The sequence below is a fragment of the Chiloscyllium plagiosum genome, chromosome 6 (genome assembly GCF_004010195.1).
Source record: "Chiloscyllium plagiosum isolate BGI_BamShark_2017 chromosome 6, ASM401019v2, whole genome shotgun sequence".
Classification (NCBI taxonomy): Eukaryota; Metazoa; Chordata; class Chondrichthyes; order Orectolobiformes; family Hemiscylliidae; genus Chiloscyllium; species Chiloscyllium plagiosum.
In genome coordinates, this window is record NC_057715.1 from 65,167,854 (window position 1) to 65,181,600 (window position 13,747).

Here is a 13,747-nt window from a genome sequence, read left to right on the forward strand (position 1 = left end):
CTCCTCTAGCTTATCTCTCCACGCTTCAGGCTCTCTGCCTTTATTCCTGATGAAGGGCTTTTACCCGAAACGTCGATTTCGCTGCTCCTCGGATGCTGCCTGAACTGCTGTGCTCTTCCAGCACCACTAATCCAGAATCTGGTTTCCAGCATCTGCAGTCATAGTTTTTACCTATGTGGGAATGAGTTGTGTAGCTATAGATATAAGTGCTTATTGATAGAGATTGTTGCCAGGTAAGTGATTGAGTGAATTGAGCAGTGGTTGTAGTTAGGGTGCAGTTGGTTGGACATGGAATTTAAAGATGCATTCATTCACCATGACCACTTGTGTCAGAGTTTTGAACCTCTTTCTGGTGCTGCATCTGAGATCCTTCGAGCATGGTCATTGGTATTAACCGCCATGACCACCTGCTCCCACTACCTTCAGGCCTCATGACTGGAGGCTCCCCTGACACATACAAGTTTCTAAATTAAGAGCAGGTGTAGGCCATTTAGCCCCAAAAGTCTGCTACTTAACAAGAGTTTGACTGATCTGATTATGTGCACGCTCCACATTCTGATCTGCGCTCAATAACTTTTGACTGCCATGTTAGTTAAGAATCTTTGTATTTCTGCCTTAAAAATATTCAATCATCCTGCCTCCACTGTTCTTTGAAGAAGAGAAGTCTAAAGACTCTCAACCTTCCTCTTCATCTCTGTCTTACACAAGTGCCCTGTGATTTTTAAACTATTTCCCTCCCATAAAAAGAGGCAATTTTTCAGCATTCATCCTGCCAAGTCCACTTCGGATCTGTCTGGTTCAATATGGTAGTTTCTGATTGTTCTAAACAGCAATGGATTCAGGCCTAAACTGTCCATAATTGTGAGATACAATTCAAGGAACAGCTGGATGAGCTTCCTTTGGACTGTTTCTTAAATATTTATATCCTTTCTTAACTAAGGAAACCAAACTGGACATAGTACTTCAGATGTGGTCTCAGCAACATGCTGCAACTGTAACAGAACATTTCTCCTTTTATGTTCTATTCCCTTTGCAATAAATGACAACATTCCTTTTGCCATGTTAATGACTTTGTGTACCTACATGTTAATTTTTTTTGTGGTTCAAGTACCAGGAAACCCAGGTCCCTCTATTCTTTCTGCCAATGTGGATAAGGTCACATGTTCTACATTATATTGCAACTGCCATATTTTTGTTCACTAACAACGTATCTATATTCAACACTTCCTCTAATTTTCTGCCTCTTGGACCTCTTGAGGATCATATGCACAGCTTAGAGGCAATATTGATTATACCTTTTTGTGCTGCTGTGTCTCACTGTCAAAAAATATGCTCATGATATTATTGTATCATTACTATATCAAAGCATGCAACCTGAGGTTTAAACATCTCATACTCCATCTTAATATGGGATCACTTGAAGGATGACACTGTCCTGAATGTATGCCAAACTCTGTTGTAATAAAATAGCCCAATGTGAGTCCAGGCACTTATGTGCCTGTGGATGTAATATTTTCACAGTTGACTGCAATAAATGTTTAAGGTAAAATCAATGACTGCAGATGCTGGAAACCAGATTCTGGAAGTGGTGCTGGAAGGGCACAGCAGTTCAGGCAGCATCCAAGGAGCAGCGAAATCGACATTTCGGGCAAAAGCTCTTCATCAGCAATAAAGGCCTCGGAACACTTCAACCCCAGTGGAACGTCCCCTTCTGATGAAGGGCTTTTGCCCGAAACGTCGATTTTGCCTGTCCTCGGATGCTGCCTGAATTGCTGTGCTCTTCCAGCACCACTGATCCAGAATGCAATAAATGTTTGTTGAATTCTTCAATATTGCAATATCCACATCAGTTTCATTTGCTACAATCTTCAGTATAAGTATTGACACATCAGGGAAAACACCATGTTGGAGACAAACTCTTATAACTGTAATAGTTACTTTTCTTGAGCTACTTAATGGGCTAGATTTGGAGTTCAAAGGCAGAATTTGTGGAATTTACACAAAATTTGGAAACATTGAGGATATTAACAGATTTCAAGAGAAAATAAATAGGTCAGTGGAATGGATATACGTAGGGCAAATTAAATTTAATTTAGTATCGTGTGAAGTAATACATTTTGGTAGGAAGAAAAATGAGACTAAATAGAAAATAAGCGATATTATTCCAGAGAAGGTGCAGGTACATAAGAAGCTGAGCATATGTGTACCTTTGCCACTAAAAAGGGCAGAACAGTTGGAGAAACTGGTTAGAAAACTCTACTTTATCCTGAATTTCAGTAATAGAAGCCAATTATGTGCAAACGCAAGCAAGGGATATGTGGAGGAGAAAGGAAAGTGGTGTTGAAATCTGAAATAATCCATGATCGTATTGTGTGGTGATCAGGAGCAGCAGACCTTATTGTCTACTCCTGCTCCTGTTATTTTTGTTCTTGTGATCTTGGTATTTTGATGACATTTTATAAAGTGTTGATACACCTTCAAATGAAGTATTATGACCAATTCAGAATTGTGACCAGGCAATGAGACATGGGTGTCTTTGTACATTGGTTGTTGAAAGTAAGCACGCAGGTTCAGATATGTTGGCCTTCATAAGGAGAGGATTTGAGTGCAGGAATAGGGATGTCTTGTTGCAGTTGTGCAGGGCTTACCACAGCTGGAGTACTGTGTGCAGTTTTGGTTCTTTATCTGAGGAAGGATGTTCTGGCAATGGAGGGAGTGCCACAAAGGTTTACCACACTGATTCCTGGGATTTCAGAACTGGCATATGAAAAGAGATTGGATTGTTTAGGACTCTATTCATTATAGTTTAGAAAAATGAGAGGGAATTTCACAGAAACGTAGAAAATTTTGACAGGATTAGAGAGAGTGAATGCAGTAAAGGATGTTCCCAATGACTGGGAGCCCAGAATAAGGAGTCACAGACTAAATAGATGGGATAGGTCTTTTAGGGCAGAGGTGGGAGAAATTTCTTCACCCAGAGAACAGTGAGCCTCTGGAATTCTCTGCAACAGAAAGTGGTTGATCGCAAATTATTGAATGCTTTTGAGAAGGAGTTAGATATAGTTCTTAGGGCTAAGGGGATCAAAGGGTCTCGGGAGAAATTAGGAATGGGGTTCTGAGTTGGATAATCAGCCATGAATGGATTGAATGGCTGTGCAAGCTCAGATAGCCTATTCTTGCTGCTATATTCTAAGTTTCTGTGTAATTCTGTGACTAATTTAGGAAGGATGTGAAGGTTGGACACTCTGGAGGCAGGAAACATGTTTCCGCTGATGGGTGAGTGCCGAACCAGAGGACACAGCTTAAAAATACGGGGTAGACCATTTAGGACAGAGATGACGAGAAACTTCTTCACCCAGAGAGTGGTGGGTGTGTGGAATGCTCTGCCCCGGAGGGCAGTGGAGGCCGGATCTCTGGATTTATTTAAGAAAGAGTTGGATAGAGCTCTCAAGGATAGTGGAATCAAGGGTTATGGAGATAAGGCAGGAACAGGATACTGATTAAGGATGATCATATTGAATGGTGGTGCAGGTTCGAAGGGCAGAATGGCCTACTCCTGCACCTATTGTCTATTGTTTTAGAGAAGATTGATAGACATAGTTCCAAGGAAGGACTTCAGTTATATGGTGAAGCTGATAACATCATTGTTACTTTTAGAAAAGATTTCAGAAAGGTATTCAACACCATGAGGAATCTAGACAATATAAATGGAGAGGAACACTTCCTGTTGGCGGAAGGGTTGAGAACTAGAATACACTAATTTAAGGTGATTGGGAAAAGAGCCAACCGCTGTATAAGGAAAAACATTTTTATGCAGAATGTGCTAAGGGTGTGGGCTATACTTTCTGAGGGTGTGGTGGATGCTGATTTTGATTGTGGCTTTCAAAAGGAAATTGAAGCAACATCTAAAAATAATTGTGGGGCTATTGGAAAGGGTGGGGCATGAAGATAGCTAAGCTGGTCTTGGAGTGAGGCAGAACAGACTTGACAGACTGAATGGTCTCTTCCTGTGCTGTAACTATTCTATGATTCAAAGGTTCACTCTCTGAATGTGCAGGTTGTTAGGGATCATAGGTGCCAGTACCGGTCAGAATCTGGTTTGCAAGCAGTGATGCTGAGTCATCCATCCTGCACTCTGTGCTACCTTCATTGGAAACAAATCATTAGGTTGCAGGCTGGGCATTTGGTAGCGGTGGCAAATGTCTGCCAGGTATGACTCAACTCCAGTCCGGAAATCATTGTAGATCGGGGGCTGGTTTACAATGAGGGAATTAGAGACCTCATTAAGCAGACTAACGGCGTGTTCAGGCAACACTTGTACATTTGGATCTTTCTGGAAGATCACTGCAGTACATCTCTGACTGTATTTCCAGATTATTGGCTAAGTGCTGCATTGTATTGTTGTGACGAGATACTAATTTCAGCACTACACTGGAGTCTTCTTTTCTTGGTTATTTTCTTATTCTTTGCTACGATGAGCAGTATCTGCAACAGTTAATGTATAAGGGGATGGAGCTTTCTTTGAGGATACTTGGATGACAAGAGTGGTAGCCCTTAAGTGACTCATTCTTCAGGGTCAGCTACAGGCAGCAACGTCTCAGCCTGCATCATGTCAGTCTCGTTTAGTTCGCTGTGTGGAATTAATAAAGGCACAATTGGAGTTAGTGCTTGGGGGGAAGGCATGTTTTCACCCTGGGAGAGGACTGCAGATGCCTCTCCCATGGTATAAAGGTCATTCTCTTGAGTTAATAGTTCTGTGCAAAAATAGAGTGGTCCTATGGAAGTCCCTCTCAACACTGGAATCCAAAGCCAAGGTACCATTCTCCTTCAAACCATGCACTTATCCTGACTCATACATTTGCTATCATGCCTTTATAATCATTGTTTTAAAATTCTTGAAGTTCAGACCAAACACTATTATGAGTACACCATCTGGTAGTTCAGGAAACACTTCAGCATCTTTTTAGTGTAACCAGGGATGGATAATCAATTTGGTTTTCCAAGTGTTGTTCACAAACTGAAAACAAATTTTAAGAAGATCAGAGAGGAAATTTAAAGATAAAAAAAAGATGCCCAATAACAGTCCAAATGACCAGAAATGTTGATAAAGGTATTAGCTAACTGAAGAAATTCTGCTACTTAATAATCCAACATCATTCCCAGTAAAGCTGTAAAAAATGTGCAACCAATTTTTGATTTGATTTGATTTATTATTATTATTATCACACAGATCATATTATACAAAGTGCATTAGGGTAATAGCACAGAACGAAGAATACATTGTTACAATTTTAAAGCTTTTTGTATTTTTCTTCCAACAATAATCTGAACATGAAGAATGAGACAATTTTTAAAGGATGGCCTACAAATTGCAATTTGGGAAATCTAGTCTAGCTGTTTAGCCTATCAGTGTTTTGTACTACTACTAATGGTACAAGTGCTATTAAATAGGTCATTTACTTTTATTTATAGTACAGTCTTGTGGCCTTGGAACAGATACCTCTGTTGTTGACTGATCCTTGTAGTAACCACAGCCTCATGGTAACCTGGTACATGCTGCTTTCGGTCGAGGAGTATTTTGAGCAAAAAATTACATTTCTGCAGTACTCATCCTCCAAAATGTCTTACCTAGACTGACTTACAGAACATTTCCATTTCCAGATTATTGGCTGAGTGCTGAATTGCATTGCTGTACTGAGATACCAACTTTAGCACTACCCTGTTATCTCTGTTGCTCGATCATTTTCCTATTCTTTGCTCCGATGAGGAGCATCAGCAGCTGTTAAATAATGGGGTGTGTGGTGGGGGGGGGGGGGTGCAGCTTCCTTTTAGGATACTTAGATGACTACAGTGGACAATCTCAAATGACTTGGTCAACTGACTATCTTTATGTAGTCCTCCTTCTATGTCTTACCTTAGACTGACTTCTAGAAGACAGTAAAATCTGTTTAACTTTCAGTATTTTAGGATTAATAAAGAACAACAGTAATGTAAATGCAATAATCTAACTTCTTAATAGACCAGCATAATAAATTTGTTTTACATTTGTTTTTCCCTCAGTACTCAGGTTCCAGTCTCCCTCGAATAATAGGATGAAAGATTCCCCTGTGTGCTCACTGACAATCTTATTAAATTTGAGTTTGAGCATCTTTAGCCCAGTTACCAATGGTTTCATGCCATTAACACAAAGCGACCTCTGGTGCGACATTGCTGGAGATGGGTACTTAGGTATAGAAAATGGATACAAACCCTGGCACAGGGGGACAGATTTTTGTACAGACGAAGGATCTTTGGAGAGGAAAGTGACTGGAGTTAACTCTGCGGTGACTATTTAAAAACTAGGGCATGTACAGTCAAAAATGTAGCCTGTTTAACAGCATTGATACAAATCATTCAGCTGAGGGATAAATTTACACCAGAATATATGCACCAAGATTTTCTGCCAATGCACAAATAGACTTGTTACAAAACACAAAGGAATGAGAGATTTCCTGAGCTGTTGTGCACAGTCTGCAATGCAATCAACAGGAATGGGTTTATTGTGCATTACATTCCTGTGCCAGTGTTTAAGGGTTAATCAAACCAATGTACTTCATGCTTTCTTATGTTTTGCTCTGAACTCTCTCACTATTCATTATACACCCAATTTTATGTCACTCACAAATTTTGATATTGTGGCCTATAATTTCCACTAGCTCATTGTTCCTGAAGCGTAGATGGAGCTTGTGTATAGGGGACTTTGCTGAATCTCTGACATGGTAGACTCTGAAGGAATTCCCAAGAAATTGAAGATTCCGCTAGACAATTCCCCTAAACTTGGAACCCTCAGAAAGTATCCATTAAGTAAACGGTTACTCAGGAAAAGTTAGACTGTTAAAAGCCTAGTCCAACACCTATTAGACCGACATGCACCCACCAACTTACACCAAATGCTCCCAACTTATCTGGGATCTGACTTTAACAGCCTCAATGTGAGACCCAGTCCTCTGCTGAACCACTGGACTCAACCTCACTTTTATGTGCTCTAGACCCGATTCCAACTTCACTTGCAATTGGGCTCTAACCCTCTGGGACACAACTCTCATACAACACACCCCTCCGTCCATCTGTCCACTTCCAACCACCCTAAACCGTCCATCATCTCTCTGGCTCCCTTGCACCAGGTCGCCTTACCTAGCCAACGGGCATTCTATCCTCACATGAGCCCTTTGTACTTCCTGTTCCACAGTGACTGCTCAAGATGGCTGTTTGTGATTCTGAATCTCTAAGTTAGTGCTGCAGTTGACTGCTGAATTTACAGATCGAGAATTTCTTTCCCCTGACTGTTCTTCAGTACAATGGACCTGTCAGATTGGAACCATGATCGAGCTATGATCTGAAGGAGCCATGATCAAAATCTCTTGTCAGAAATTCTTACTCTTATGTTGTGTAAAAAAGGAGAGTAGAAATCTGTGAGAAATTTTCACACCTTGGAACATCTGGCCCTAGACTTCCAATTCCTCAATTCAATATTATTAGATCTGGCACTGATACCTGTGGAACACATTATCCCAGCTTCTGCTAGGCTGAGGAATGACCTTTAATCCCTAATGTCCATTTTCTGTTTTATTGCCTAACAACTACATTTTCTTGATGCAAAATATGACCACAAATAAAAAGTCATATGTACATCCTCACTACTTTTCTGACATTAACTTACCATCATTTATGTGACTTTTATAGAGTCATAGTCATAGAGATGTACAGCATGGAAACAGACCCTTCGGTCCAACCCAAAATTACTATTTTTATTTGTGGTGTTCTTATATTGTTTCCTGAATACAGAATTACCACTCTAATATGGATTGGTAAGTAATGTAGGTTCAGTTTACTTGAAAATCTCAAACAGTTTTACTTAACAGACAAACTGATGCACTGCAGAAATTTGTCAAAGATCCTTAGGCAGCACCTTCCAGACCTAAGACCAATTCCAACTCAAAGGACAAAAGCAGAAGATATATGAGAACATCACCACAGCTTGCAAGCTTTTACCCTCCAAGTCAGTCATCACCCTGACTGGAAATATATTGCCATTCCTTCAGTATTGCTGGGTCAAAATACAGGAATTCCCTATCTAATGGCATTGGGGCTCTACTTGCAGCAGTTCAAGAAGACAGATCGCCACCACCATCTCAAGGGCAAAAAGGGATAGGCAATAAATACTGGCCCAGCCAGAAACACCTATGTTGCATGAATGAGTTATAAAAAAACCTGATAACTTACAACTACAGAGAAATTTATGCATACAACCAATTTCTAACATGGTGCTGCTTAGACTTTGCATGGCTGCAGGTCATGAGGTGTCATCCTGTCTCTTGGCAGTTGGCATGCTCAGCTTTTAAAGCAATAACACATTCTGTTTTGTCCCCTAGAATTACATACACTAAGAGTGAAACTATGCAAAACTATTTACAGAGAAACAAGAATTGTAACATCTATGCTTTCAGAGCCCTAGAGTCTGTATAATGCGCCTGTGATTTGACAATCCTTCTGGATTTTATGATGTTACAACCTTCCGGAGAAATGAACATCATGCTTGGATGTTCTCAACTCATGGATGTGCTGGAAACTTCCTTCTGATTAGCTGTTGGTTTTGGTTATGCTGGGTCTTCCACATCTCCATTATCTCTAAGTGTACCTTTAAATGTGTTCCATGCACAATTGCTGAACTGACTCCTGTTTCTTCTCAATGTTACTCCATGGAGAATGTTCAATGAACTCTTTTAAAGAAACCAGTCCAATTATTTCCATACAGCTTGCAACAAATCCCTTTTTTGCAATCCTTCAAAACTTAAGTCCTTAAGGCAATACTAAAACTGAAGCTTTTCATAGCACCAGAAGACTGTAAGGCTACTCCATGTAGTGATTGAGCTGATGTACTGCTTTTGCTTTGCTTAAAAAAAAGTCCCTATTTCTCTTTTTGGCTCAAGCATTTTTGCTTTGTCTGAATTGTTTTTGTGCATGAAAATAACTCCTAAAGTTATTCTGATGCCACTGCAGCTTCCTGAGCTCAATTCAGAACTGACTCTTCACCTACCTCCACCAATCTGGCCAGCTCACAAGTCAATTTCTTCGTGTTTAGCCAGCCCTGTTTGTGTAGTGATTTTTGTGACCCTGATACCCATTTGTAGTTGTAACTACAGCACTGCTTTAAACCTTGTCTGAGGCTTTTTTCCATGGTTTTCAAGTTCCAATGCTGCCTGCATTTTTTCACGATATAACCTTGCTGATGATCATGTCATGTTCTTGTGTTCCTTAACACAGAATTGTCACTCTCTGACTGGAGTGGTAAGTAGAGTAGATTCAATTTACTTGAAATTCTCAAACAGGTTTATTTAACAGACAAACTGATAACCTGCATTTCCAGGGCAACATGATGTACACATCCTTAGGGTAGAATACTGCTGCTTTGAGTTCTCATAGCTGCTTGTCAGGTGGTCTCCTTCCAGTCCTTGACTCAGTTGCATGTTCAAGATATAAAGCAGTAACACAACACTATTTATTTCATGAGATGGAAGCAACTTCATACTGTCATAAAATATTACTGCCTCGAAACTGCTACAATGATCTCTTGTGTGTACTTACTGATTCCTTCCACTGAGCTTTCTCCTTGAGACCAGTATGCAACACATAACGTATTGTACAAAAACAAGTGATGTATAGCCTTCCATGTGTAACTTATGAGCCATTTGTGATCGAGGATAACAGTATCATGTCAACACATGCCTTGTGTTTTACTTGTAGTTCAATGCAGCATGATCTAGTGATTGAATAGAGAACATGTCACTGTCTTCTATTTATTTTTATCTTGTGCTGGCCTGAGGCAAATCACACTGTAACATTTTACTCTGAATTGCAGGGTGATTGCAATGTTCTGGATGTTTTTATTAACATTTGCCATATCTGAAATGATGAATGGATGTAGTACCGAAGGTAAGATCTGTCCAGATTTTCTATTCATGAATTCATAAATTGCATGTGAGTTATGTCAGGTATTACTCACATTGCTTGCTAAACTAAATGTTTACTTCAGTCCTTTTCTTTAGCTTTTGTAGATTATGACTTTAAAAATTCCAAGTTCTATGTTTTGCAAAAAAAGTCTTAAAGTTTTGGTTTTAGTAATATAGAAATATGAGTAGACTGCCTATATTTGTTTCTACTCTTGCCCATCAAATCATAACCACAGAATCTCAGGTAATGGATCCTTTCCAAGCCATGTACTGTACTACTATAGCTATCAAGCATCTCGGTCCCCTTTTCTTCATCATCTACATCTTGCCTCTTCATCTGAAGGCATGGGCTTGGCTTCTACATATATACTAATAATATCTGATTTTTCCTCTTCACTACCTTCCATGGCCAATCTAGATTTCTCCAATTGTGTGTCAAACATCTAGTCTTGACTGAGTCACAGTTTCCTTCAGTTTAAGATTCAAAGAAGGCATTTTCAGCTTTGGTTACAAGCTCTATACCATTGCCACAGAATCCATTCCTTTCAATGGCAAGTATCTTCAGTTGAACAAATTTGTTTACAATGTCAGACTATGTTTGACCCTGAGCTGAACTTATGTCTCCTATTTTTTCCATCAAGCAGAAAATCTTTCAATTTTGTAGACTTGCCTGCCTTCGACCCTATCTTTTTCTCATCTTTGTCACCTCACAATAAACTGCTCCAATACTACCTTCTTTTTTCCCACCTTTCATTGATTCCAGCTCAACCTCAACTCTACTGCTCTTATCCTCTTCTACAGAACATCCTGAGATTTTCTCCTCCACAATCAAAGCCATCAATTTTGAATTCTCAACTTTGTCATCAAATCTGTTCGTGGACACAACTTTCCATATCTTATTATATTCCTCATAGCCTGAAGATATCGGAGAATGCTGTTTTTACCAGCTCTGGCCTTCTGTGCCTCCCCCATTACCTTTGCTCCATCATTATTTGCTGCCTTCAACTACCTTAACTTCAGAATTTTCTGTCTAAACTCTCCACTGTGTCCTCTATTTTAATACCACTTTTGGATACCCAGACTTTTGACTAAAATTTTAATTAATCCTCCTAATATCTTTATCTGAACTTTTGTATCATTCTGATTTTATGAAACATTACAACTTTTTTGACATACGTATGAATATAAATTATTATAAACTAAATTTCTACCTCTCAAAATAACATTTTTTATTGTTGTGTAAAGTGCTGCTGTATTCTAACAAAGCTTAAACACTTTATGATTATTTCTAGGAAATCAGATTGACAGATGTCCTCCAGATGTAACCAGAAATGTCTATGCCCTTGAAGGCGAGCATGTCCGTGTACATTGTAGATTGCGTATCCCATCAACTCCTCATACCATGGACCTTCAAACACATGGATCTGGAATTACTTGGTTTAAGGACCTACATGAAAATGGTAGTGTTGAAATAATAGGTGGAACAGACAGGCTAACTGTTGAAGGAGTCTTGCTCAGTTTTTGGCCTGCAACTGTGAATGACAGCGGAAGATACTTCTGTTCTTTCTTGTAAGTAGCAATAGCGATAGTTATCTAAACTGATAGGGACGGGTGTGTGTGTGTGTGTGTGTGTAGGGGAGAGATCATTTTTTTCAATTGGATTCAGTATTATAATGAAAATCAGGAATATGTTGACAAATCTCCTAAATCCCCTTACATAATAAGATCTAGCCATTAATTACCTGGTACTTTAAACTTAACCTCTTTGTGTATCTAACACTCCTTTATGAAAAGGAGAAAAAAGTCTGAAGGATAATGACAGATGTCAAAAATGCATTGCTAGGGCATTATGGAATATACCACAAAGTTGACTTTTGACATTTTAAGTGCTTTACTATAAGTCTTTCAATCCAAAAATTAATAAGTCCATTTATGGAATTTCAACAGGCCAACGGGACAATTAATTAATTAATTAGTTCATTTCAGTCTCAGATTGCAAATCACCCACATGGATTTGGCACCTATCCTTTTCACAGAGAGACTCTTTTCAAACTTTCCAATTCAATAGCACTCATGACTCTTAGATGTTAGAGACAAGATTAGAATGATGCTGGAAAAGCACAGCTGGTTAGGCAGCATCCGAGGTGCAGGAAAATCAACGTTTCAGTTCTGATGAAGGGCTCCTGCCCGAAATGTCGATTTTCCCGCTCCTCAGATGCTGCCTGACCTGCTGTGCTTTTCCAGCATCACTCTAAACTTGTCTCTGATCACCAGCATCTGCAGTCCTCATTTTCGCCTCTTACATGTTAGAGCTTAGAACTCCATGCCTCAACCAATATAACAAATCTAGTATTTTTCCTCCAGTCTGTTCATTCACAGTACAACGGTCTTTGAAGACCAGGAGACTATGGTCATGCTTTGCCTTCCATCATTTCATGTTGACCTGCTCCCTCCCCAGTCTCCTGCAGCTGATTTGCTTTTCTTTCCTGCTCAAAACACAACAGATAGCTTTTCCAGTTTTCTTTCAAAAGCATCAGCCCCATAGTTTGCCTCCTTCCCCCTTCTGTTACAGTTCAGGATCTTTTTGTAAGACACTATTTTGTGTGCTCTTTCCAGGCATTTGTTTCCGCTTACTCTGTGAACTACTCTCCCTTGCAATGTTATCCAATCCATATCATAGACACTTGTCTTCATTCCCCACTATCACTATTCACCACCTTCTTTTCGACTGTTCATCCATTTCCCCTCACTAACATCCATCCCACTTGAAGACAGACTGCTCATAGCACCCTGGTTTTTGATCTTTTGAAAATTATGAGAGAGGTCCACAGGCTGAGAATGCTCAATGTCCTGGTGTTTCATTCTTGGCTTTACCAGCAAGCACGAAACTTCTCCTTAAAACTTGCAGCTTTTGTTCTGGTTGGCAATTTTTAAAATCAATGATCTTGTATTTTGCCATCCAGAAGTACTCCAATCTTTCTCCAACCACGTTTCTTTGGATCTAACACTCTCTGGCTATTGCTGCTTCTCTACATTAACATGCATAACATTAGACCACATCCATTGCATTTGTTATGAAGCTTGAATGATATAGCTGTTATGGTGTTTGAAGTTGAACATTAATTAGTTCATCTTAATCAGTTTGGCCCAGATCTTCCCATAAGAAATTAATTGTTGGAACAGTATAGACAGACAGAGACAGTTGAGAGTTGGGATCTTGCAGAAGTTCTGACATAGCTGAATCCATGAAAATTACTTGCAAAGTTGAAAAGTCTGATGGGCAATTATCTGGTACCCAGAACACTCTGAAAATCTCCTCAAATTTGATTTAGTGTTTGAAACTTTGAGGGGTTACAACTGTTTTGCCTGAATAGTTAGTCAGAAACAGTTAGAGGAGGTGAAACTGACACAGCTACCATCACAGCCACCCCTCCACCCCAAACACACACATGCTCACACACCCATTCACTGCCATCCCCAACTCCACATCTATCTGCAGGTACCTGAACCCCACTCCAGATCTGGTTCCCATGACACCTGATGCCCCTCCTCCTGGAGTACTAACCTCATTATGCCCCCACCCCTTAGTATCCTGAACCCGACACTACCATTCTACCTCACATTGACCTAGATCCAACTCTACTTTTTCCCCAAACTCAGGAAGGCCACGGCCTCCTTAATTAATACTTATTTCCCCTACAGTCTTTGTTGAGTTATGTTTATTCATAGTTCTTACTTGCTGACATTAAAGGAACGTA

The 13,747-nt window shown here is 39.8% G+C and overlaps 1 protein-coding gene across 1 annotated transcript in view; it reads left to right on the forward strand.

Annotated features, from left to right (window-relative positions):
• LOC122550652 (interleukin-18 receptor 1-like) overlaps nucleotides 1–13,747 on the forward strand; it is a 62,670-nt gene that overhangs the window by 4,771 nt on the left and 44,152 nt on the right. Inside the window, exons 2-3 of the mRNA XM_043691730.1 lie at nucleotides 9,899–9,972; nucleotides 11,282–11,558. Of these exons, the coding sequence (XP_043547665.1) occupies nucleotides 9,909–9,972; nucleotides 11,282–11,558 (341 nt within the window). The 5' untranslated portion in view covers nucleotides 9,899–9,908. The remainder of the gene's footprint in view (nucleotides 1–9,898; nucleotides 9,973–11,281; nucleotides 11,559–13,747) is intronic.